Source organism: Xyrauchen texanus, chromosome 39 (genome assembly GCF_025860055.1).
Source record: "Xyrauchen texanus isolate HMW12.3.18 chromosome 39, RBS_HiC_50CHRs, whole genome shotgun sequence".
NCBI classification, from domain to species: Eukaryota; Metazoa; Chordata; class Actinopteri; order Cypriniformes; family Catostomidae; genus Xyrauchen; species Xyrauchen texanus.
This window is the reverse complement of record NC_068314.1, coordinates 8726685-8753295: the sequence shown is the minus strand read 5'-3', so window position 1 is coordinate 8753295 and position 26611 is coordinate 8726685. Positions and strand designations below refer to the sequence as shown.

Genomic DNA, 26611 nt, shown 5'->3' with positions numbered 1-26611 from the left:
AAAAAAAATAAATTGATAGAAAGAATTTCTTGTGGAAATGGAAATCCACATAATCAATGATTTGGGGGCACTGAATGATTCAGAGGAAATACCAGTGGCTGACCATGTGGGAGCCATATTACATAACGTCATGCTAGTGATAGGGAAATGCCCACTAGCCAACAGGTTAGTAAAATACATTACTATAACCATCCCTTCATATTGCAAAACAGCAGGGCTGTTGCCTGGCCAAGGGCTCTGGTACAATGACACTAGCCAACAGTGTAGGGAAACATTGTTTGCATGTTCTCATCCACATTAATGGAAATAGAGACTTTACACAGTTTTAACACTAAATACAATGACACTAACTAACTGGCCAGTGGTCACTGGAAAATCAACCCTATTTTTCTATGAAAATCTGTGAAGACAGGTAAGATACATACAGGTTATAAAACCTGGCAAAGTTGTTTGGTAAGCCCAACCTGCACCCAGACATAAAGTATGTATTTTGTGACACGCCCTTTCCCATTCCCAGGAGGCAATATTCCTGGTGGAATGAGCTTTAATACCCATGGGGCATTGTATGCCTTGCAAATCATAATTGAGCAAAATGGTATCCACGACCTAGCAGGAAATTTGCTTGGAGATGGCCACTGTGAGCTGCCTCCAAAGCAAACACAGAGTTGTTCAGACCCCCTGAATTGACTCGTTAGGTCAATGTACAAGGGTAATGCCCTCACAGGGCAGAGCATGTGCAGTCTCTTAGCCTTGTAACTAAGGGGGGTCAAGAAATGAATGCTTCCAGTGTAACAACCTGAGCCCTAAAAGGGGTTGCCAGCACTATGGGCACAAAACCCCCTCTGGGCTTGAGATTGGCCTTTGACATGCCCGATTCAAACTCTAATAAATGTTGCTGACCGAAAGGCCTGAAGGACTCCAAAATGTCTGACTGATGCCAAAGCAGGTAGCAGAACAGTCTTCAAAGATTATGCTCTATTGGCTTAAACAGAGAACCAAAATGCATATTTAACACCAGCTCTATATCACAGACCAGAATGGGGTGTTCTTAGTAGGGCTGAGCAATATGACAAAAACTTTTATCATGATATATCTTTCATATCATTCGATATTGATATTTATCACATGTGGCAGAAAGACCCGCTCCTCCCTCTCGACATCATTGCCCCGCCTCTGAGGGCCATTCTTTAGCAAGGCTCACGATGGCAGTGGGCAGGAGAGAGAAAAGGCACATAATTAATAAGCCTTGTTTGGGCAGTGTGGGAATGAAGCACACGTGAATGTGTATTTAGCCTCATAACAGCTGCCAAATAAACGCAGAGTGCACCTCTTCTCGAGGAGCCGCCTTCTATTCTCCATATGTGCACACACTGACATCCTCGTTGGCCCAGGAGCAGAGAGAAGGAGGTTTTGGCCAAGTTAGATGCCTTGCCAGAACCACTCCTTGGACTCCCGGTGCAAATTAGATGCATCAACAGGGAGGACAGCACATGTTTAGGTGTTCAGGTGAAGAGGCCGGGCCGCCTTCAACTCTCACCTTCCACGGGCCTGGGAAGATAGGCCGCCAAGGATGCCACCTCCCCAAGTGCCTCAGACCCAGGAGGAGAGCGCGTGCAGCTGTCGGATCCCGCTCACGCCGGGGCCATTCCATGGACACTTATCCAAATCTTCACAGAGCCCCGTTGCACCGCAATGACGCCAAATCCCCTTTTATTTTGATCTCCATACCCCTGGACAGTATTTTTGCCATTTTATGAACATATTATGTTTATTATTATTTTCAATAAATGCCTCTCTAAGGCTTGATGCTACACCCACTGTATCTGTCTCTTGCTCACCAAGCCACACACAATATACATTTCATACCATTAATGAGGGAGGAAATGCATTCCACATGTTTGTTAGACCTCAAGGATGAATGTAAACATAACATATTTGTTTACAAGTAAACTCCAGAGGGTAAACTACCTTTCAAGTATACTCAGTTTAGGATTTGATCCTACTTAAGGTGTGAGACCTTTCATAAATTTCAACAGACGTTTGACTCCACTGAAAGACTTTATTGTGACGTGTCACTCTCCAGCTCAGTAGGTGGCAAATTGCCAACCACCAATAAACATCACAAGAGGAAGAGACACTGTTACGGAAAGAAGGCGGAGGCAGACGGGGAGATTGGATCTATGTGCGGGTTTATTGAACAGAGTGAAAATAAACAGACAGGAACAAATGAAACTACCACGATGGGCAAACAGAAACTAAAACACGAAAACATTCAAGGGCATACGAACTGGGAAAACACGGCAGGATGAACACGGCTGAGACAGGAGACAAAGTAGACCTTCCAGAAACATCAAAACAGTGGGAACAACAGCGACATCACAACAGTTGAGACACGAACGACAAGGTAAGGGAGGAACAGCAGGGTTTAAATGCACAGACACATGATGATACAAATGACAGACAGGTGTGAACAATGACATAGTGATGAAGACCGGGAAACATGGTGACGGTGACACGGAAAACATGGGGCAGACAACCAGGGATCGTAACATACCCCCCCCTTTTTGTAAAAAAAACAAAAAACAAAATCGTCCAAGGAATGAGGGGGGGACTGGCAGACCACAGAGAACACACGGGGAAACCAAACAGTCCAAGGGGGCACAGAGACAGTCCAAGGGGGCACAGAGGGCAAGAAGGCAGTCCAAGGGGCAGGGACAGGTTCAGGAGGCCTGGGAGGCAGCCACAGGACAGCCATGGGAGGCTCAGGAGGCAGAGCTGAGGGAGGCTCTGGAGACGGAGCTGAGGGAGGCTCTGGAGGCTCAGGAGGTGGAGCCGAGGAAGGCACAGGAGGCGGAGGCCTGGAAGGCTCTGGAGGCGGAGCCGAGGGAGGTGGCGCCGTAGGAGGCTCTAGAAGCGGAGCCCTGGGAGGCGCGAGAGGCGGAGCCCTGGGAGGCTCGAGTGGCGGAGCCCTGGGAGGCACGAGAGGCAGAGCCCTGGGAGGCTCGATTGGCGGAGCCCTGGGAGGCTCAAGAGGCGGAGCCGTAGGAGGCTCGGGAGGCAGAGCCCTGGGAGGCTGAGCCATGGAAGGCTCAGGAATTGAAGCCATGGGAGGCTCGAGGGGCGGAGCCCTGGGAGGCTCGAGAGGTGGAGCCCTGGGAGCCTCGGGACACGCTGGCTCTTGGACGGTCATGGCTGCTGGCGCTGGCTCTGGGACGGTCGAGGCTACAGGCGCTGGCTCGCTGATGGTCGGGGCTGCAGGCGCTGGCTCGCTGACGGTAGGGGCTGCAGGCGCTGGCTCGCTGACCGTGGCAGGCGTAGGCGCTGGCTCGCTGACCGTGGCTGGTGTAGGCGCTGGCTCGCTGACTGTGGCAGGCGTGAACTGGGGAACGGAAGCCTTTCTTCTCCTCCTCTGGGCAGACGAAGCTGGCAGCACTGGCTCTTTGACCAAGGCAGGCGTGAAGGGACGAACCATGGGCGAATGGAGGGTTACCACTGTGGGAGGAGCAACGGGGTCCTCCTCGACGACGCCCACAGTGAACGACGAACCACAGGCCAGCAGAGTCTCCTCCACAAATTCACGGAGCGTCCAGCCGCGCGTCGCCGGTGGCAACCGCTCCTTGAGCGTACTGTTCAGATTGGCCCGGAAGAAACCCACCAAGCAGGAGTCCAGAAAGTCCATGGCACTCGCTAGTTCCAGGAAATCGCGAACGTGGTCCTCTACCGGACGGTTTTCCTGCATTAAACTGAGCAGCTGACAGTTGGCTTCTAGAACCGCTAGATCCATGGTGGGTTGTTCATTCTGTTATGGAAAGAAGGCGGAGGCAGACGGGGAGTTTGGATCTATGTGCGGGTTTATTGAACAGAGTGAAAATAAACAGACAGGAACAAATTAAACTACCACGATGGGCAAACAGAAACGAAAACATTCAAGGGCACACGAACTGGGAAAACACGGCAGGATGAACACGGCTGAGACAGGAGACAGAATAGACCTTCCAAAAACATCAAAACAGTGGGAACAACAGCGACATCACAACAGTTGAGACAACGAATGACAAGGTAAGGGAGGAACAACAGGGTTTAAATACACAGACACATGATGATACAAATGACAGACAGGTGGGAGTGGTGGTGGTGTAGTGGTCTAAACCACATAAATGGTAAACTGGTAATCAGAAGGTCATTGGTTCAAACCCCACAGCCACCACCATTGTGTCCTTGAGCAAGGCACTTAACTCCAGGTTGCTCCGGGGGGATTGTCCCTGTAATAAGGGCTCTGTAAGTCGCTTTGGATAAAAGCCTCTGCCAAATGCATAAATGTGTAAATGTAAATGTAAATGAACAATGACATAGTGATGAAGACCGGGAAACATGGTGACGGTGACACGGAAAACATGGGGCAGACAACCAGGGATCGTAACAGACACTTTCTTGTCTGTGACAGCGCTATGGATCATGAAAAAATGTTTACCTAAATATTACATAAATAAACAGAAACGGTGTTGATGTTGGAGTTACTGTTCTGCTCAGTCGATAGCTGTACATTTCATTGTCAGTGCTGTCTTTTTCGGTACACAATGAGATAAAATGAGTCAGATAGCTAGCTAGCAGTAACCTAGCCTCATTGCCTGTTTCCATGGCAGCAGGGCCATGTAGCCTGCTACAACAGGCAGACTTCATGAATGTGTTGGGTTCTCAATTGAGGATGAACACTAATCAGCAAAAAAATTACATTTCAAAGCATACAGATACCTCGTTGAGGGGGCCGTGGCCTGTAGTATGGTGTCTAGCACCAGCTGAGAGGGCAGACATGTAGTCTCCACAGCTCTGGGTGAGGATTCAAATAGTGTCTCGAGCTTGCGAGAGCAGATCCATACTCAAAGTTTCCAGGGGCAGTATCCAACAGCTCTACCACCTTTGGGAACCAGTGGCTGTTGAGCCATTAGTGAAGCTCGTTGTCATGGAGGACACGAGGTCAACAATATGTGGTTTACACTTAAGCTGTTCAGGTTTCTTGCAATTATATATGCCACTTATTTATGGGTCGGAGGAGCGGCTGTTGAGGGTGGAGGAGTGGTCAAGGACCAGGTGACGGTGTGTTATTTTTTTTCTCTCACTGTTGCACCACCTTGCCCTTTCCCTCTCCTCTTTCCCTCATCTTGTCTCCCTCCCAGGTCTCAAAAGGCAGGGAAAGCCTACCGGCAGGCGGAGCCAGAAAGGCAATGCCCCCTCGGAAAGGAGGGGTGGATGTATGTCATGCCGGGGGTTCCCCAGCCTGAGGCAAAGGAGGGAGACGTGTATTGAGGAGGAGGGTGGGGCCAGGAGTGTGCAACACTGGCCCCAAATTGGGCTAATCAGCCGAGAAGAGGGATAAGGCTTTGATGCTTCATCCGATTCCAGCTTCCTCCTTGCCCATTTTAACCCATGTTACAGAGACTTAAGTGTCCAATGAAAGTAGCTTAAGTCCAGTATAGGCCACAGCCCACCATCCTGCTTGAGAAGAAAATTAGCATCTGTAGATTCCATGCTATGCCTCACATGCTGTACTTCTTCTATCTCTATCTCTGGTAAAGAGGTATCATACCTCTGAGCGTAAAATCTGCTTGTTCACCATACAGTGGAGAAAATGAAAAGTAAATCCCTGAAAATTTTTAGCCAGGCATGTCATTGACCTCCCAATTTCCTGGTCAGAGATCTTAGTGGCTGGAATGCCAATTTGTGGCAAGGTGCTTTTAACAAGCACCACAAAGGTGGCTCAACCAGAGACCTGAATTCTCACTGAACAGGGAGAAAATCAAGACCGGCTCTGATGCTTGAAGGTGCGCCGATGTGGTGAACACCTTCCCCCTTTTTTAAGGCTCAAATGAGAAATTTAACCAACTCAGAGAACCAGCAATATAGCATCCCAGGCACAAGCAAGAGCAAGTAGGAGGAGAGGGGATCAGCTTCATCCTTCAGAATGAAAGCGAGCTGAGAGTGAAATGTGTTGAATTTCATGTTTCCTCATGAACACAATCTTAGCGAGCATCACAGCAAGGGCTGTCTCAGCGAGGGCTCAGCCCAGGCTACATACAGCGCTCATCCTCAACGGGTGAGCTGCCTAATACAGTGAAAAGGTGGCATGCAAGGCTTGAGTCTGTGACAAACCCTCCAAAAATCTCCAGGCTCTATATCTCATCCTCTCTCTCATCTGATCCCTCAGGAGCCACAGAGGAGCAAGCTGGAGGAGAGGGGAGTGGCCTCTGCTTTCAGAACAAAAGCGAGCCACTAGAGTGAAGTGTCATGAGTTTCAATGAGCTCTGTCAGGAACAGCACTTGGGACATCAGGGATATATTGCTTTTTTGTTTATGGAAATATTTGCAAAAATGCCCTATACCTGCAAAGAAGTGGGCATGTGGTGGAACACCAAGCATCACCAGCAATCGAGTTGGCATAATGGCATAGGGTTTCATGGCCACCTCCCCTGGCTACTGATGCAGCATCAAAGTTACCTTCTTGAAAGGGAACATAATTAGCTTATTATAGTGCCACCTATAGTGAACGATTCTCATCTTAATCTGTAGGTGGATGCCAAATTTCCTAATGAACCATTCACAGCGCAATTTATTAGCTGCTGAGATTTGATAAGCTTTTGGTAGCCAATCAAATGTTAGCAAATTATCCAAAGAAGATGCATGTGAAATTTCAACTTCCTTGATAAAATGGTTTTAGAGTTATTATTGTTGTTGTTTAGTTTTTTTTAAAAATGTTGTACCATTCAGGAGTGTTTAGCAAAACAAATTATAATTAGCATTTTATATAAAGTGCCACCTTGTGGCCTATTCTCATAACATGCGGTACACAGCCTTATCTAGACTTCCTGTATGTATATGGCAAATTTCAGAATGATCAGCTGTTCACAATTTATTGTAAAAAAAAAATTATATTTAAGTTAATAGTTTCTTAAATTTGATTTGCTCTTGGAGGTAAATGATTCTCTCTGTTGAACATACACCTGGGACACTTTGCGAAGCATTATCTATCCTCCACTCCTTGGTTGCTAGGACACTTTAACTCTAAAGCTTATGGTACCAATACCGTTTTGTTTCTTTATACATCATCTTCGAGTGTTGGGCAATAGAACGCCTTTATGGTCGGAAATCGATATCAAATAGGAATATACCATTTCCGACTATGAATGGAATGCAGCAATATATAGTCCTGGAATGAGGTTGGATGTGTGCGTTTGTTGACACAAAACAAGATTTCACTCCTTACCAGGGGCCTCAGGTCAGGATGTGTCAGGATATATCCGTTATTGGTAATGGCAAACACATATCCATGTATTCCAAGCTGGAGAAAAAAAGATAAGATTAAAAAGAATTACTACTCTTCAACACCTTTTAAGGTACAGAACGTGTAAACTTGAAGAGATTAACATTGATTTTTAATTCCTGCCAGTTATTTAGTCCTATTAATTTCCTACCTTGTGTTTTGGAATGGTTTTCATTAACTCTTGAATGGGGATGTCAGTGCCTGCGACACCTAGCAGAATGCCTTGGTTTTTCTGCGGATAGACACATACTGTGAAACCATTTTACTTTCTCATGTATGCTTTTGTACAGAGATTGGACTTTTTTTTATTTATTTGGACAGAAATACAGCCAGATGTAGCAACACTGACCATCTGCAGACAGAAAAGAGTATTCAGAAAAACACTCAATTTGCATTTCTGTTTGGTGATGCTAGTGGCACAGAAATTTCACACTTCACCTTTAAATTATAAAAATAATTTTTAAATATGAATCAAACCTAGATGGGACATTTAACAAAAGTAAATTCATTTGCATTTTTTCAATCCTGAATATTTATTATCATCAAAGCTCAATATGTATGAAATAGACAGTAGGTGAAACCATTAACTACACTTGCCCAGGAATGCTAATAAGATCACATTTGCTTTTGCACACACAAACACAGAGAAACTCTCCTCACCGTTTCATTCTTGGTGCTAAACACAGGCATGGCCACAGTAGTCATCGGATTTGGACTTTTGTTTTCACCAAGCTGCTGACAGATCGAAAAAAAGACTTTCCGATTTAAAGAGTAAAATAGTAAAATACACAAAATACATAATTTGGATATACATTAAACACCATGGCCATTTCAAACAATCTTTATTTTTTTGACCTACAGGCCTTCTTTATATCAAAGAAGTTACTGCGAATATGAAATATTCAGACCGACATTTTGATTAATGGCCGTGCGTGGTGTAGACAAGTGAAGGGTGATCTGGTGAGGATGGTTCATTCCTGTAGCTGAACTGTAAGCTCAGCTGTGAACACGATGAGAGCTGACATGATTTAACGCATGGGCTCGCTGAAAGTAGGTCTGCTATTCCCCTACCTAACCCTTATGTGTGTGTGTTTGTGTGCTTATGTCCACAACACATGTGTTTTACAGTGGCCCTTTGTTTATGATTTGTTTATGCGGTTGTTTGTGTTTCTGAAAAGAAAAAATGAAAGAAAATAATGGTGTTTCCTATCTTTAAATGGTATTTTTGTCCACTTCTTTTCAGTACAGACACTAAAACACTCTTAAAACAAAATATATGTGCCAGAGAAGCAGAAATGCATCAGATATTAAAGGTATTGTTTACCCGAAAACTAATGGTATAAAACCACTTGTATGTATAATCATAAACCACTGCAAATAGAATCCTGACATCAGTCAATTTTCAGTCTAGACAAGTTTTATTTTTTTCCAGTTTAGATTGGTAAATTAATGGACATTAAAAAATTGACATGAGTTTTTGGGAGACAGCACACTTTGTTATAAATCCAGAAATAACAATAGTCACAGAATGCAGAAGGGCTGGCACTCCGAAGAACATTATTTCTTAGTTTTTGTCATTTTCACTTTAATGGGGGCGTTATGGACATGACATCTCTCCATTACGGACATGACAGTTGTGAAAGCAGCACTTACATAATAAGGGAACACCATACAAAATGCTTTGAAACCTGTAGACTTTGACCTCCGACACATTGGCATGATATCCAGAAAGCTGCATGATGGATTGATTACTAAACGGCAAAGTCTACTTTTAAAATATAGTCTGCATTCACCACTTGAGACGGAGTGAAGAAGCGGCGCTCTCTAGCGGGTGTGTGTGGCACAGACTAAGCAGCTGCAATCTCACATGATAAATGTTTAGCTATCATATTACATTTTAAATTGCAAAGCTTGGGACATTTATGTCAAAATGATCGCTTTCCAAATGTTGGCTATAAATAGAGTAAGTTTAAAACAAATTTCAATATACCACAAATATCACAAATCAAATTGATAGTCAGCAATCTATCGCAATCACCATGGTAAAAGTACGAGTAGTGGAGGTTTTTGGTTTTCCCATTGATATCCACATGATTTGATATGAAGCGTTCATAACTGTCAAGTCCGTATTGATTTATTATGAGTATATAAAGAAGAAAGACAATTTTTTCATCATCCTTAATATTAATGTAAGTTAATTTGCACAGAAATTATCAACTTTTTTGCATTGAAAGTTGTTTGAGTGATCTTAACTTCTAATATAAACGTCTAAAATGTTATGGACATTACACAGCACTGAAATGCAGCAACCTCATACATTTGGATCTTCTAAGTACAAAAAGCCGCACTGTTATGACAAAGTCAGTGTATACATTTCTTAGACAAGTGCTTGACTTTCTTGAACATGATTCTCGCTAATATGAAGTAAATGTAAAGTGTCCTTTGAGCCCTCTTTTGCGACCATACAATAGAGATGAACATTTTGTTTTGGAAATTGGGCTCATTTGAAAACAAAAAAACAAAAAAACAATATAGCACTATAATACAGTAAATATAGGCGTAACTGAACCATTAAAAAAGTTAATGACCATGGTATGGTTAACATTTTCATGATATTGCCCTTTTCTGACATTTTGTTCTATTCCTCACACAAAGCTATTGTATGACTTTAGAAGACTTATGGCATGTTTTGTCTTGCTTCACAAAATGTACTAAGTTTTATTTCCAGAACATGTGAAAAACTCTCCCTCAGTCCCACTGAAGATGGTTACGAGGCTGTTCTTGTTCTGTCTTCCATTCAATAGCTACAAAAATTCCTCTAGCTCAGTTTGAGTTGTTCAGTCTGGTTGGCTTTGTGCAGAACACTGGAGGTGTATCCTGCAGGAGCCACAATTAAATCTGTGAATTAACCTTGTGATTCCCTTTTCCTTTCTTTCTGCCCTTCTTTCTTTCTCTCTGTGTGTCTCTCTCTCTCACCCCCTATGCTTCAATGTCAGTTTTATTACAGCTTTAGGAGATAAAAGGCAATGATCTTCAAAATGATGAATGGGATGTCTCAGTGGCCAAAATACAGCAACACACACTCAAGAGAACAATTCCCAACACCGTCTGTGTGTATATGAGAGAGAGAGAGTGTGTCAAAGGCATTGGATGGGTGAGAACACATGCATTTGTGTGTGTATGGGTTGGACTTATCGGCAATGAAATTAGCCTAGCAGTCGGTATTGCAATTCTCAACATACCCAGCAGTAGTGAAGCCAAGTCCTATCTCTGACCATATCTCACTCAAACTCTCTCTCTCTCGCTCTCTCTCTCTCTCTCTCTCTCTCTCTCTCTCTCTCCTTTCGGTGTGTCACCGTGGCACTTTGCACCACATTAATGTTCAGCAACTAATAAAACATTTCAGATTCCAGAAAAGGAATACTGAAAGCAAATCACGATGAAGAAATGCAGCAAGACACCAGGTTTTGAGTGAAAGAATGGACACAGGCACCATTTCCAAAACCTAGTGAGCTGCCTTGCTGTCTACTGTCTACATAGGTATCTTAATGGCAATGGAACCTCTAAAAGTAACTGATTTGGAACATTCTAAATGGGCAGCAACTCTATGTGTTATAAAAATAGCGCTGCTCATGTGAAGCACATGGAAATCTCGACTCACAATTTCATGTTAGCATGTTGCTAAGCTAACATAGTAATACCTAAAAAGGGCTAGCATTTATTTATGAAAATTAATAAATTAAATTTATGTAGCTAAAGAGAATTCCTGAAATGATCACATTTTAAGACAAAATAAATTGATTTGTAAAGAAGAACTTTCAAAGTGGACTCACATTGACCAATCCAATCACAATGGAAGTTCATTTGTTTATAGAATGCTTGAAATTGTATGAATTACCAAATGTGATTAAAATTAACAGGAAATTGTTCCCCCTTTTCTAAAGTGGTTATTCTGAACAGGCATTATCTTACTTTGTTATTCCAAAAACCATCTTGATGTTTTAAAATTGTTTGTATAAGTTGACAAATTTGATCATAAACTATTGCCCTTATAATACACTATATAACTTTAATATTTATAATTATATAATATTTATTTTTATATATTTAATTTCACACAAACTTTGTTGCTTCATCAATATTAAAAAACTCTTCTTTTTTTTCTTCTTTTTTTTACATCGCAATTCATTCTCCAAATTATATATGTGATGCTGCTTTAGAATTTGTCCAAAACAAGGTATCTTAGAAGGCCTTAGCCTTAATCTAAGCATTTTAGAACTGCCTTAGTGTTGGGAGCACACCTATGATAATTTTAAAATGCTGTTTCCGTAGGCAGCTCACTAGATTTCAGAATACAGCCTCAAGAGATACCGGTTAGGACTGTTACCTTGTGTGCCTGTGCAAGCTATAGGGTCACAGGGGGAAAAAAATAATACGTCATTGACATGTGCTTATGTCAACACACTTACAAGAGACACTTGACCTACAGTGTGTGGCCCGTTATTGTTCATAGTGTTTCATGAATGGTGAAATGTGAAATGGGGGTTGTTGTTGAAGGGTTGTTGTAGAACACACACATTTACTAAAGAAAACATTTTAGATTTTTTTTCAGACATGCCCCCAAAATGTACAATGACAATCATGGTTTCCACCAAAATACCAGATCTATTTCGACTTCACTCAGCACTGATGCCATAGTCATACACTGAATGACGCCAACATATCATTGAGACCCAAATGATAACAAAGTCAGGTGACTGACATTAAGGGGTTGGCTTCATTATAAAAACATCTGGGTAAGACGACCTCTACCTCTTGCCTTTCTCACCTCATCTGAGACCAGTTTGGTAGCTTGCATTTGTACACTGTTCTGGCAGAAATTTCACCATTGTGGCCTTGTGTCCCTGAGGATTGCGGTGGATTTCTCCATATATTTATTTAATCTGATTGCAATGAGATTGGTGAGTACCCTTGTCATTTTTCACTATTAGTATTTATAGTAACTATATTGATTATTTCTGATGCGTATTAATAAGTTAAACAAGTGGATTTTAATTGTAATTTCTAACTGTTCCCTTCCGAGGGAACTCGCACTGCGTCGTTGAAAACGACTCTTTGGGGAACGCTCCTTAGCGTGCGCCTCTGAATTATGAATGAAACTATTCCAATCTTGATTGGTGTTGCGTCATGACGTAACATGTGACGGCATAACCGGATGCATAAAAGTGACGCCGGCACACAAACACATTAGCTTTCGCTCTTCAGCAAGCGCTCTATGTGTATTGTTTGTCTTATTTGGTGTTGTTTGTCTGATTTAAAAATATTATGGCCACCCAACAGTTCATGAAGTGCGTGCACCTCTGCCCTCGTTTCATTACGGGTAGGGACACGCACGCTTTATGTGTGAATTGTTTGGAAGCGCAGCACGCACAGGCAGCTTTTGAGGGATCTGCCTGTGAAAGTTGTGAAGCACTACCCATGAGAGTGCTGCGCTCCCGGTTGGCGTGCTTTGATGATCACGGTCAGGCTCGCGTTCCCCATGGATCTGGTCCCGCGTCTGTTGAGGCAGCGCGGCGGTTGAGATCGTGGGGTTCGCAGCGGGATCTTGCAGATGAGAATGAGACTGCTGCGGCACTTTCTCATTCTTCGTTTGAGGATCCCGAGCCTACTGTGAGTGGTGCAGAAGCCCGCGTCGCGGCTTCTTCTGCCCACGATCAGGTCCCAATGCTTGAGCTCTCTGCTTCCGAGGAAGTGGATATGCTCAGCATTGATGCTGAGCTCTCTGCTTCCGAGGAAGTGGATATGCTCAGCATTGATGCGGACGACCGTGAGTCAAGCACGCCAGTTTTCGGCCAAGCTTATGAGGAGCTGATTGAGGTTGTGACACATGCCGTGGCCAGACTTGATATCAGCTGGCCACAAAATGAGCAGGAAACGCAAGTTGAAAGACAAATTAGACGAGCGTTTCCTGCGGCACAGATCACAACCTCAGCGCCGGGGTTTGCTGTTTTTCCCTGATCTCCACAAAAAAATATATAAATATATATCTCGAGATCATGGGGTAAACCGCATTCGTCCCGTGTCTCCAGCCCCAGTGTGGTGATTACAGACGATGTTTTGGGGGCACGGGATATGGGCTAAAACCCCGGCGCTGCCTAGTAAGCCCTGCAGGGATACATCTGCTTTAATAAGTAGGGCTTACATGGCGGCAGGTCGGGCTGGTTCTTGCCTGCACTCAATGGCAGCTATGGTGGCCACAGAGAGGCATCTGTGGCTGAATTTATCGGGGATAAAGGAAAAGGTTAGATCTTTTCTGCTTGATGCTTCCCCCGTAAGGTAAGTCTAAATCGAGTAGGGCAAGCAGATCAGCCCCAGCCATCAGTCAGCTCCTCGCACCACAGAGTTCCCCCCCGCTGCAGAGCAACCGAGGTTGTTCTCGCAGCGGCGTCCTCAGGAAATCGGTGTCGGTTCCCGCCGTCTCTGACGCCTCGGGCCACATCAATTTCCAGCGGATGCACACCGTGCCGTTCGTGTCAAAAATATATAAAAAAAAAAAACAAGCATCAATTGTGGTCACAAGAAATGTATCGACTAAATCCTGCCGGTCTCTCACTTCAGGAAGTCGAGAACGGTGCTCGAAAAACACCCGAGACCAGCCTCGAGAGGCTGGTTCCCTTAGTAGATTTTGTAGAGGCATGGAATCATCTTCCCAACATATCTGCATGGGTCCTGCATATAATAAAATCAGGGTACAGACTGCAGTTCGGGCACCGCTCCCCCAAAATTCTCTGGGGTGGTGCAGACTACAGTGGTTCCGGAGCAGACTCAGGTGATGGAACAAGAAGTGCAATCTCTGCTGCTAAAGGAGGCCATAGAACGTGTTCCTCATGCAGACAGGGAGTCCGGATTTTACAGCCGGTACTTTATAGTTCCAAAAAGGATGGGGGTTGAGGCCGATTTTAGATCTCAGAGTTTTGAACCGGCCTTTGAGGAGGTTCAGGTTCAAAATGCTTACTATTCCTGCCATCGTGAGCCAGATCAGATCCGAGGACTGGTTTGTCACGATAGATCTAAAAGACGCCTATTTTCATGTATCCATCCTTCCATGTCACAGGAGGTTCCTGAGGTTCAGCTTCGGGTGAAGCTTACCAATATCGGGTTCTTCCGTTCGGCCTAGCACTCTCTCCCGCACATTCACCAAATGTATGGATGCAGCTCCTGCTCCTCTGAGACTTCAGGGCATCCGCATACTGAATTATATCGACGATTGGCTCATTCTGACCCAGTCTCGAGAAATGGCGGTTAGGCATCGAGATGTAGATCCTTGGCCACATTCGAAGTTTGGGGTTGAGACTCAACACAAAAAGAGTGTGTTACAACCATCCCAGTGCACAACGTTTCTGGGTGTTGTGTGGAACTCGGTTACGATGCAGGCACGCATGTCTCCTGCACGTATCGAGTCCGTTCTGGCGATGGTGTCCGGGTTAAAGCTAGGCCAGGCCATCACTGTAAAGCAGTTTCTAAGACTGCTGGGCCTCATGGCAGTGGCATCCAACTTTATACCTTTGGGCCTTCTACACATGAGGCCCCTCCAGTGGTGGCTGAAAGCCAAGGGTTTTTTTCCCCCAAGGGGAATCCATTTCGTAAAATCAGAGTAACGCGCTGATTAACGCGCATTTCGTTCTCTGCTAATATGGAAGAAACCTTGGTTCCTGTCCCAAGGGCCAGTGTTGGGAGCGTCATGTCGCCGGGAAACCGTTTCGACAGACGCCTCCCTCACTGGCTGGGGCGCGGTCATGGACGGCCGCTTTGCCAGGGGTCTGTGGCAGGACCATCATCATTCTTGGCACATAAACTGTCTAGAGATGTTGGCTGTGTTCAGGGCTCTGAGGAGCTTCCTTCCAGACATCTAAGGTTACCATGTCCTAGTACGTTCGGACAATACATCAGTGGTAGCTTATCTGAACCGACAAGGGGACTCAGATCGCGCCCTCTGTGCAGACCGGAGCATCAGATAATTTCTTTGGTCCCAAGGGAAAATACTGTCTATCAGAGCATGTATGTTCCGGGGTTCAGAATCAGGGAGCAGACATCCTGTCGAGGCAGGGGCTGAGGCCGGGGAATGGAGACTTCATCCAGAGGTGGTGAAGTTGATATGGGACAAATTTGGACCATCGAAAGTGGATCTATTCGCGTCTCGAGAGCGTCCCACTGTCCATTTTGGTTCTCCCTCTCACATCCAGCCCCACTGGGGTTGGATGCCATGGTACAGGCCTGGCCGAGGCTTCGCCTGTACGCATTTCCCCGATCGCTCTGCTCCGGGAGTCCTGGAAAGGGTCCGCCAAGAGGGCATCAGTCTACTTCTGGTTGCCCCGATGTGGCCGGCCCGAGTAGGGTTCTCAGACATAATCTCACTCCTGATAGCTCCGCCATGGCAGATTCCTCTGAGGAGGGATCTGTTGTCTCAGGCAGGGGGCACAGTTTTCCACCCTCGTCCAGAGCTGTGGAAACTGTGGGTCTGGCCCCTGAGGGGGTTCAGTACCTAAATGCTGGTCTATCAGCGGGGTGGTTGAAACCATACTTAACTCTAGGGCTCCGTCTACTAGGAGATTATATGGCCTCAAGTGGAATGTGTTCTCCACTTGGTGTAGAGAACATGAAGTAGATCCAGTTAACTGCCCGGTGGCTTCAGTTCTGGAGTTTCTTCAAGATCGTTTCTCTCGTGGTCTCTCCCTTCCACACTTAAGGTGTGCGTGGCTGCCATTGCGGCTTTCCATGCACCATTGAGTGCTGGGCCTCTGGGGAGGCACCAGCTGGTCATTCGTTTTCTCTGTGGTACATAGAGGATGAGACCGACAACCAGGTCCAGGGTTCCTGCCTGGGACCTGGCGGTGGTTCTCGAAGGGTTATCCCTGGCCCCCTTGAACCCCTTCAGTCGGCCTCGCCCAAGGACCTGGCGTTCAAGATGGCTCTTCTCTTAGCTATTACCTCTCTAAAGAAGGTGGGAGATCTTCAAGCCCTGGTAGTAACACCAGCTTGCTTGGAGTTTGCCCCTGGCGGAGTTAAAGCCATTCTGCACCCGAGACCTGGCTTTGTGCCTAAGGTGCCTTCTAACACGGCACGGTCTCACGGTCCTGCAGGCATTCATCCTCCACCTCATGTGTCGGCAGAAGAAGAGAGGCTCCATTTGCTCTGCCCTGTCAGAGCTTTGAGCGTTACCTCGAGAGGTCCTCTTCTTGGAGGAGGTCGGACCAACTGTTAGTGTGTTTTGGGTCACCTAAGAAGGGGCTCCCTGCTTCGAAACAAACCATTAGTAATTGGATTGTTCAGGCTATTATCTCGGCCTATAAGGTGCGCAATTTGCCTTCACCTTTGGCCATAAGGGCTCATTCAACTAGAGGCATGGCGTCCTCTAGGGCTCTCTTATCGGGAGTGCCCCTCCAGGAGATCTGTGAGGCAGCCGGTTGGGCTACCCCGCACACTTTATCAGGTTTTCTGCACCTCCCTAGTACGCCTGCACGTGTGCTCTCGTCCTAGCTGAGTGCCTGAGTTCAGTTTCACTCTAGGGCAGGCCTTCTTCGGCGCGTGGCCTAGTGGGCATTCGTTCCCCAAAGAGTCGTTTTCAACGACGCAGTGCGAGTTCCCTCGGAAGGGAACGTCTCGGGTTATGACTATAACCCTTGTTCCCTGAGAAGGGAACGAGACACTGCGTCGTCCTGCCACGCCCCTCAATGCCTGAGAGCGGCTTGCTTCATGTCTATTACGTTTGTGTAATAGACACCGCAAATGTTCTCAGCTGACAGCTTCATTGAATTCTTCCAGCTCAACACCAGTTTCATGTACAACAATAAAGAGAAGACTCAGGGGTGCAGGACTTATGGGAAGAATTGCAAAGAAAAAACCACTTTTGAAACAGAAAAACATAAAGAAAAGGTTAGAGTGGGCTAAGAAACACAGACATAATGTCCTGAATTTATATTGTGAGCAGTTGAATGCCACTTTGGTGAATAAAGGTACCAATTTATTTCCAGAAGAGCAAAATCTGTATCATTATTCCAAACGTTTGGCAGCCAGTGTATATTATTATCTTTAAAAAAAAAATTATCTACAGACATCTTATTTCTGTAACTGGTCTGCTTTGATCTTTAGTATGAGTTCACCCCTGTGTTGCTTTTGTCAACTGTTATTACAAAGAACCACGCTTAGTAATAAAGCCATGTCAGTAGACCATTGCTTGAGGGGCATTTCCGAAAATGAAGGACGGATCACATATGTCCCTTAGAGACCTGCAGCATTACGATGAGACTCAGAATAAGCAGGCAACTGCCTCAGTTGTCCAAGATACACAGGATGAGACTTGGTTACAGATTCTAACAGCACTACATGATCTAGCTGACAGAGTGAACCAGCTTGATCACCGAAGTGGTACTGTTGGATCACAGCAGAGCTTATCTCCATTTGCAGTCTCTTCTAGTGAGTTACCCTCATATAAGGGGCAGGATGGTGAAGCTGTGGGTGTTATTTTGCTTCATGCAAATAACTTGCTATATGGAAGTGATGACCAGGCAGAGTCAGAGGATGATCGAGAGGATGAATCCAGGTCTTGCACCTCTGAGGATGTGAGTTCACAGTTTGATATTCTTTCTAGGAATATCAAACTAACCCTAACCCTAACCCTAACCTAACCCTAACCCTACCCTAACCCTAACCCTAACCTAACCCTTACCTAACCCTAACCCCTAACCCTAACCCTAACCCTAACCCTAACCCTAAACCCTAACCCTAACCCTAACCCTAACCCTGGCCTTGAGACTCAGAAGCTACAATATCAGCATCAACACAGGGAGTATGATCTGGTAGTCCCCATATTCAGCCCTCCTTTTCCATCCCTATGGCTGAAGATTACACTCAAATGATATGAAAAGCATGGAATTATCCCAAAGATGCACCCAAGTTCAATGCTGGGAGTAGAAAACACGTAAAGGTAGAGTATGAACTGGAGACTGGTATGGGGACAACAGCAGTGTGTGAAACTGTATTGCCAACCCATCTTGGGCCATATCATGTATTTGCTAACCACGGGGTGCCAAACAGATGTAATGAAGCAGGGGGTCCCTCACTCAAGGATTAGATGAGGCAGTGTTAAGAACCATTATTAATGCCAAAGTATCTTCTACATTGGAAAACTACCTACATAAGTGGAAAGTGTTTTCAACCTGGTGCCAAGACAGGCGGTTTGTCCCTGCCATATGTTTGGTCAATTTATTGTAATCTTCCATCAATTTACACTCTTAAACTTAAGAAGGAAAGCTAACACAATTAAGGTCTACATTGTATATATTCCACAAATTTCATTAGGTGGTAGATGGTATAAAAGTTGGAAAACAATCCTTGTTGTCTTAGTGCCTCATAGGTGCTATCCATCTCAGCCCAAGGAAGACCTTGAAATCGCTATCCTGGGACCTCACTGTAGTCTTACAGTCACTGACCAAAGTTCCTTTTGAACCTCTGGTGAAGGCAGACCTCCAGTTTCAAACCTCAGCAAAGACAGTGAGCGAGTTACATGTGACCCTGAAGGTATTAGTCATCCAGTGTAAGACCGTGGTGACGATCTGAGTGAGGTTGAAATAAAATTGATTGTTATGTCTGTAACTATGGATATATGAGACCGAACGATGACCATCACCATCTCTTGCCTCTTGGGATGGACTGTGACATTCCAGGCAGGAGGATGAGGTCAGCTGACCCTGATGTTTTTATTAAGGCAACCCTTTAAGGTCAGTCACCTGACTTTGTTGTCATTTGTGTCTCGAGGATAGGTAGTAGAATGGCATCATACAGTGTAAGACCGTGGTGACAAACATCGTTCGGTCTCATAGATCCGTAATTATAGACATAACTTACGTTACTATACTGTTAAAAGTTTAAAAAAAATATTTAACTTTAGGGTTACTTCACCCAAAAAAATAATAATTCTGTAATCATGTTCTCACTGTCATATTGTTTCATACCTGTACTGTATAACTTACTTTCTACCGTGGAACACAAAGAGAGAAGCTGTTCATGCTGATGCAGTTCTTTTTTTCCATACTAGTGAAAGGTGTTTGATGCTGTCAGTCTCTGACATTTTGCCTCACGTATCCTTTTGTGCTCCACAGAAGAAAGTTAAAATATGTGGAACACATGAGGGTGAGTAAATTCTTACTTTTGTTGTTGTTGTTGGGTGAGCTATCTCTTCACACAGCTATTTCTACCTAAACTGACTCTCAAAAAATGTATTTAGTTGGTGCAACCTAATGTAGTCAGGTTGATATAAATGTATCCACATGAAGTACATTTATAGGGTTTTAGGTTTAACAAAGCTATTTGTACATTGTACAGTTAGTGTTACAGTAAAATCATAATAACTTAATATGGGATCTCCTTCAAACAGTGTATGAAATTTATAGTGATGGTTAATAAAAACCACAGTTGACTGTACAATAACTGAGTTAAATACAGTATTTTGTGGTAGAGTATGGTTAGCAAGGTAGTTTTTTGTTTTGCTTTTTGTAAGGGAATTTTTAAAGTGTTGCTATACAAAAACAAATTCATATACACATTACGGGATTATCTTTATATTATATACTTACTGCGCTGTCCACATAGGCTTCAGTCCACACTGTGTCATGTTCGTGGTCGATAACTTTTGGTCTGCTCATCACATGCAAATATTGCATCACATTCTCTTGTACGTCAGCCAACGTAGAAATCTGACTAAAATAACCTGCATAAAATACACGATTACAGCATCACTGCAAATGAACCAAAGATGTAACAGACAAACACACATAACACTTTGTCCTAACCAGACGCGACGCAATAAGATTCCAACGACACGCAGTCAGTCTGTCCAGGCGCGACGCCACACCGTGATATTAATACACTAAAATGAGGATAATTGACAATAAAATGTAGAAAACAGATTAAAATTACAGCTACAAAACAGTCTGTTTATTGAATGCAACTCATTTTCTCACTGAAGCTTTGTATGGGCATTCTCTTTCTATGGCAAACCCCGAGGGTATAATACACAATCACACATACAAGGCAACGTTACATAATGAATCGCATCCCAATTCAGTCTGTAACGGTTGTTTATGTTTAACACGGTACTCCTGTTTTCACAGATCTCCACGTAACAGGGAAGCGGAGAGAAAGTCCGAATGAGCCGGCATGTCTCCCCTCTGCCATTCTGAGCCGGTGTGTGAGTGTGTGCGCGTGCGTGCGCATGTGTGTGTGACAGATCTCCGGCTGAGGCGAGCGAGACCTCATAACATTTGGTTGGTGTGTGACACCCAGGGACGGACTGACAATCTGTGCGTTCGGGAAAAGTCCAGAACGGCCGTCCAACCGAGGGCCGTCCGTCGGCACAAAAAAAAGTATAATAAAGCAATATGAACAGCCAACAGTAGGGACACTAATACGATCACTTATATGCAACGTGTAAAAAAAAAACTGAGGAAGAAGAGTCGGCCTACTAGCCAGTTTGTGATTCGTCCCCGGCCGCAGTCAGATTTGTAATGGAAGCAGGTCAGTTTAGAAAAATGTACAGTTTTGTACATGAGCTGCAGCCAGGACTAAATTAACCCTTTCGCACGTACGATCACACACACACACACACACACACACACGCACACACACACACACACACACACACACACACACACACACACACACACACACCAGTGTGATTAGAACGGTCAGTGCACCGTGATTAGCTGCTAATATTAAATGTGCTTTCGCGCGTTGGCTGGCGCTGAGCCAGAGACGGACGCGCTCAGCGCTGTCATATCACAACTTAGTTTTCAGTGTTTTCAACCACATAATGTTTCTTTTAGGTTTTAGGTTTCAGACATATAATTTCATTTCACATACGTAGGTACTAAACAAACAATACAATACATTTAGAGAGACATAGAGTTTGTAAAATACACACTGATGTCTATGGAAACGGCAATAATATTCCTTTCCATAATAATTAGACACGTTTTATTCATATCAATCAGATACACATTGTGAAATTGTGAACTTTTACTTCCCCAACATTAAAGGTGCTGTATTGTGAAGATCCAAGACTTAGCCAAAAAACTTGAACACCGACAAATTCTCAGTCCCTCACCCCTTTCCACTAAAGCCCAAAACGGTCTCCTAAGGCCCTCCCCCACAGGGAGAATGAATGCATGTGCATGAGCAGTGATTGACACGCAGTTAGACACCCCTTATGGCCCTGATGGGTGCATCTGAACAGGGAGCTGTGTATTTCTGCAAATCACACTAGGCTGCAGGTAGTACCAGAGGAGACAGATTTTTACACTTTTAAATTTGCTTACATTATATTTGAATAGTTATAAGTTATAGTATATAGTAACTATATGTTTTATAATTACAAGTTTGTGTAATTTGAGGTTTCTGTAGCCAGTGACATTTAATTACTTGTATTTTATTTTCAATGCAGATGTGATGGTATTGTACATTTTTTGTTTTTATTTGAAGGCTGAGGCTTCATTAATAAACAACCCCAATTATTATCATCATTGGTTTTGAGATGTTACTTGCTGTGAATACCTTGCCTGATACAGTATTGTGGCATATTATCAGGACATCCTGGCTAGTGTCTGTTGCGCGGCTAGTGGCGAATGGCCGGATGATGGGCCTATTTGGGAGAAAGTCCAGGGCTGTTTTTTAGCCCCAGTCCGTCCCTGGTGACACCCCCGCCGAAATCAAGTACTAGTGAAGCGGCTAGTGCGCCGCCGGCTTTAATATACTGCAATAAGAATAATTTTAGACCCATTTGGTGACTGAGCTAGTCGGCGCGACGTCGCAAAAATTGAAACCATTTCAAAAATAGATCACCCTGTTACTGTTGCTCGTCGTGTGTCGCGGCTTTTTAGGACAAAAACTCTGATTAACATGGAAATATGCTTTTTATAGCGTGTTGCGGCGTCGCGCCTGGTTCGGACACAGTGTAACTCAACTCTTTATGATGTACCATATGGTAAATTATTATTGTTGGTGCCATAACCACTTATATTCTGATTAGTAGTCAACCGATATAATTGTTTCCTCTAAATTGTTTCTCAACCAGGGGAATGTGACCCACTAGTGTCTCAGCAAACGTCCAAGGGGGCCTCAAGATATCTTAAAATTATTTAAAATCAGCTACATTGAAATATGATAACTTCATTTAAATGCTGAAATTAGATAAAATCTTGATGTAGGTCTACAACATGTATACTGTTAGTTCCTGAAATATCTGGAATTAATCATGGTAAGTATTTTAATCTATTGGCTTTCAGATTCTGGGGCTTTAAAATTGTCTTGGACAATGGGGGAGCCTCAGAGTAAAAAAGGTTGAGAACCACTGATATAATAGATTTTTTAATCAATTATATTTTTTCATAAATAATGCTAATGACACATAAACACAGTACATTCTGACTTCTATCAATATATATATATATATATATATATATATATATATATATATATATATATATATATATATATATATATATATATATATATATATATAGTTCTGAAGAGTTGATCATGAATAGTTAAAGCATGATAATGTACTATGAATATGGTTAAAATGATGTATGAAAAGATATATCTTATTGTGTATTATGAGGCATTACGTATGTTTTGTAAAATTGTAATGCATTCTGAAAACCCTTATATAGACAGGCTTGTGTTACCAAAGTTTTATATTTTCATACATTTGGCTGTGTTGAAAATGTGCAATTACTACCGCAGTGGCTCCAGGTGTACAGCTAGGAATTCTCAGCATATGTTCGTGAGTTTTTGTGTGCGTGTGAGAGAGTGTTCCTCATCCCGCGTCAACTCATCCGTGGCACGGGCACATAGAAGTGATCAACGCTGCGCAGCCACAGGAGTCAAGGTGACAGGAAGAGTGATTTAGGCTGAGTTGACCCTTGACCTCTGCATGTCTGTGAGCTGAGCCAGTTCCCGTTACACTCCCATCAAGTGCTCAACACCCGCATGATTTCCTCTGGCCATCAAACCAATAAACCCACAGTGCTGGGCTGGCACGCTAACTCGCCATCTTGTTCGGATTTTGAACTGAAGCTTCTATACTCTGCATGCTAATTAATTAACTAATAAGCAAAAATTTACATTTAATGTAAATCAAATTCAACTCATCATTTAAAAACTCTCTGAAAGTAAATAACAAACCTTTATTGGCACACGCCATCCATTTTAGGTTATCAGCGAATGCAGATTCTCGGCCAATCAGGTAGGGGAATATTCGAACCTGTGCAGAGAAAGAAAAATATTTATTTATGTCGTTCCCACTCCATCTTTGCTATTTTGGATTTTCTCACCCATCATCTTTGTGGAGAGAGCAAATCCATGATGCATTATGTGAAATTTTGTGAAAAAAATCCAACAAAGAAGGACGCTTACAATAAATATACTTAAATGAAGGGGGCCTGGTAGCTCAGCGAGTATTGACACTGACTACCAACCCTGGAGTCGTGAGTTCGAATCCAGGGCATGTTGAGTGACTCCAGCCAGGTCCTAAGCAACCAAATTGGTCCGGTTGGGGTAACCTCCTTATGGTTGCGAATATGTGTTCTCGCTCTCAATGAGGCATGTGGTAAGTTGTGTGAGGATCACGGAGAGTAGCATGAGCCTCCATATGCTGTGAGTCTGCGGTGTCATGCACAGCAAGCCATGTGATAAGATGTGCGGATTGACTGTCTCAGAAGCGGAGGCAACTGAGAATTGCATTTAAAACAGCAAAAATTTTAGGTACACCTGGAAACAGTTTTTCTTTGTTGTTGGCAGATAGGATGTTCCAAGCTTTGTGGAGAATTTGCCACAGTACTCCTATCTATTTTGGCTTCTCAATTGCTTCTGTCTCTTTTTGTAATCCCAGACTGACTCAATATTCAGTGGGGGGCTTTGTGGGGACCATGTCATCTGTTGAAGGGTTCCCTGTTCTTCTATTCTATTCTATTTGCAAAAGAAATGTTTGGGAGTCTAAACTTTATATTTCCTAATGAAACACTATAGCTAAAAATATAAATAACCATCTGTGGCAGGGTGGAGGGCGGGGCCGGTTCGTGATCATACACACCCGGTCCCTTATCAAGCAAACTGAGCCTCCGAGAGGGATTAAGGCCGATGACAGACAGTGGTGCGATGAGAGAGAAATAGTTTACGGACATGTCCATCATGTGTGTGTTTGTCTTTTAAGTTTGTCATTAAAACTATTATTTATATTGTCAAGCCGGTTCTCGCCTCCTCCTTTACCTTGAACTACTTTACACTGGTGCCGAAGCCCGGGAAGGAGGAGGGATGCCTGTCGCGGAGTCCTCGACACTGCCGTCCACCCAGGCGAGCGCCGCTGCCATCCACCGGGGGAGCGAGTAGACCGACCAGAGCAAGACCGCCGTCCGCGAGGGGAGGAGGGAAGTGTTCCCCGACCGCCTGGAGTGGTAGGGCCGCTGCCAGGGGCGGAGGAGTGTCCCCACGAGTCGCCGAGAACGCGGAGGGGCATTCTGACCGCCGGGGATCGCGAGTCTGACTCCGGTCTGCCCTGGGAGAAGCGGCTGTCATCCACCTGAGAGGGTGGAGGAGTGCTCGAGGACCATGCGACGGTGTATCGGAGAACTGGCGAGTAGTTTTTTTTTTTTTTTTTCATCTCTCTCTCCTCTCTCTCTCTCTCTCTCACTGCTGCTCTGCTTTGGCCTTTTCCCTCTCGTTTAAATTGTAGTGTTTTTGGACTACACTGTTACAGGAAGTACCCCCCCATTTAAATTATTTCTGTTTCCCTCCCCTTGTCCCCTCCCTCGTCCAGGAAGATGGGGATGACCTGCCGGCAGACTAGGCTTAAAGCACGCCATCCCCCAAGGAAAGAGGGGGGAGGGGGGTACGTCAGGCCGGGGGCTCCCCAGCCTGAGAGAACGAGGGAGGAATGTGGCTGGGTGGAGGGCAGGGCCAGGTCGTGATCATACACACCCGGTCCCTTATCAGGCAAATTGAGCCTCCGAGAGGGATAAAGGCCGATGACAGACGGTGGTGCGACCAGAGAGCGATAGTTTATGGACATGTCCGTCATGTGTGTGTTTGTCTTTTAAGTTTGTCATTAAAACTATTATTTATATTGTCAAGCCGGTTCTCGCCTCCTCCTTTCCCTTGAACTACTTTACATCATCTTAAAACTAAAGTTTTTGTAAAGCATCTTATGCACCTAAGACTTTTGCACAGTACTCTCTCTCTCTCTCTCTCTCTCAATTTTTCAATTTAAAAGTACTTTATTGGCATGATTGTGTTTACATACAATATTGCCAAAGCATTAATACACAAAACAGATAATGACAAGACAAATAATAATGATAAGATAGAATTAAAGTAAGGTGCCAGGTAATGAATCAAATAAAATATAAAACTATAATAACAATATACACTATACAATATAAAATAAAATATGCATTTAACAGGACATTATGAACATAAGAGAATAAAAGTACTGTGAATGAAGTACATTAAGGCAGTAATTGGTTTCTAAGGGTGTGCAGCTCAAAAATGAATTTAGCTGCAACTGATGCATGATGGTCCTCCCCCAGTAACACCAGCATCTGATCGGTTTCTGCCAAACTGGAAAACTGGCATGAGGTTTGAGAGTTTGTGGATGTATCTCTCTCTCAACTCTGTAAATTTCTCACACTGAAGGAGAAAGTGTGTCTCTGTCTCGACCTCACCCGTGTCACAGTGAGCACAGACTCGTTCTTCCTTTGGAAGCCATGTTTGTCTGTGTCGGCCATTTTCCATGGCCAGACTATGATCACTGAGTCTGTATTTGGTGAGGATCCGTCTCTGTATTGGATCTCTTACAGTGTGCAGATATTCAGTCAGATTATATGTCCTTTTTAGGTCCTGATAAGATTCCAATTTGCTTTGGTTTTTACTTTAATTTTCCCAATGATCCAAATATGAATTTTTGCTTTCTTTTATGATTTGGTTTATTCTGATTTGGTTTTGTTCAGCAGTGCTGGTCTGAAACTGGTGTTTGTTGGTTGTTAGTGGGTTTGTGAGTTCCAGAGCCAGTTGACAAAGGGGACTGGTTTTAGGCTTCAGCTCTTGGGTTCTAAGGGCTTCATGTTGCAGTGTGTTAGGGGAACTTGAATTTCGGTGTGTCCAAAATTTGAGGGATCATTTTTCAATATCTATAATAAGTGGGTATCTGCCTAGTTCGGCCCGCCATGCATTAGTAGGTGTTCTTCT

At 44.0% G+C, this 26611-nt stretch overlaps 1 protein-coding gene across 1 annotated transcript in view; it reads right to left on the bottom strand.

Moving 5' to 3' along the window:
* The window catches only part of LOC127632459 (voltage-dependent calcium channel subunit alpha-2/delta-3-like), a 92310-nt gene that overhangs the window by 31418 nt on the left and 34281 nt on the right, over positions 1–26611 (bottom strand). The window contains exons 12-17 of the mRNA XM_052111037.1: positions 23555–23633; positions 19948–20081; positions 11703–11720; positions 7976–8050; positions 7467–7547; positions 7259–7333 (exon numbers count right to left, since the gene is read on the bottom strand). Coding sequence (XP_051966997.1) covers positions 7259–7333; positions 7467–7547; positions 7976–8050; positions 11703–11720; positions 19948–20081; positions 23555–23633 — 462 coding nt within the window. The remainder of the gene's footprint in view (positions 1–7258; positions 7334–7466; positions 7548–7975; positions 8051–11702; positions 11721–19947; positions 20082–23554; positions 23634–26611) is intronic.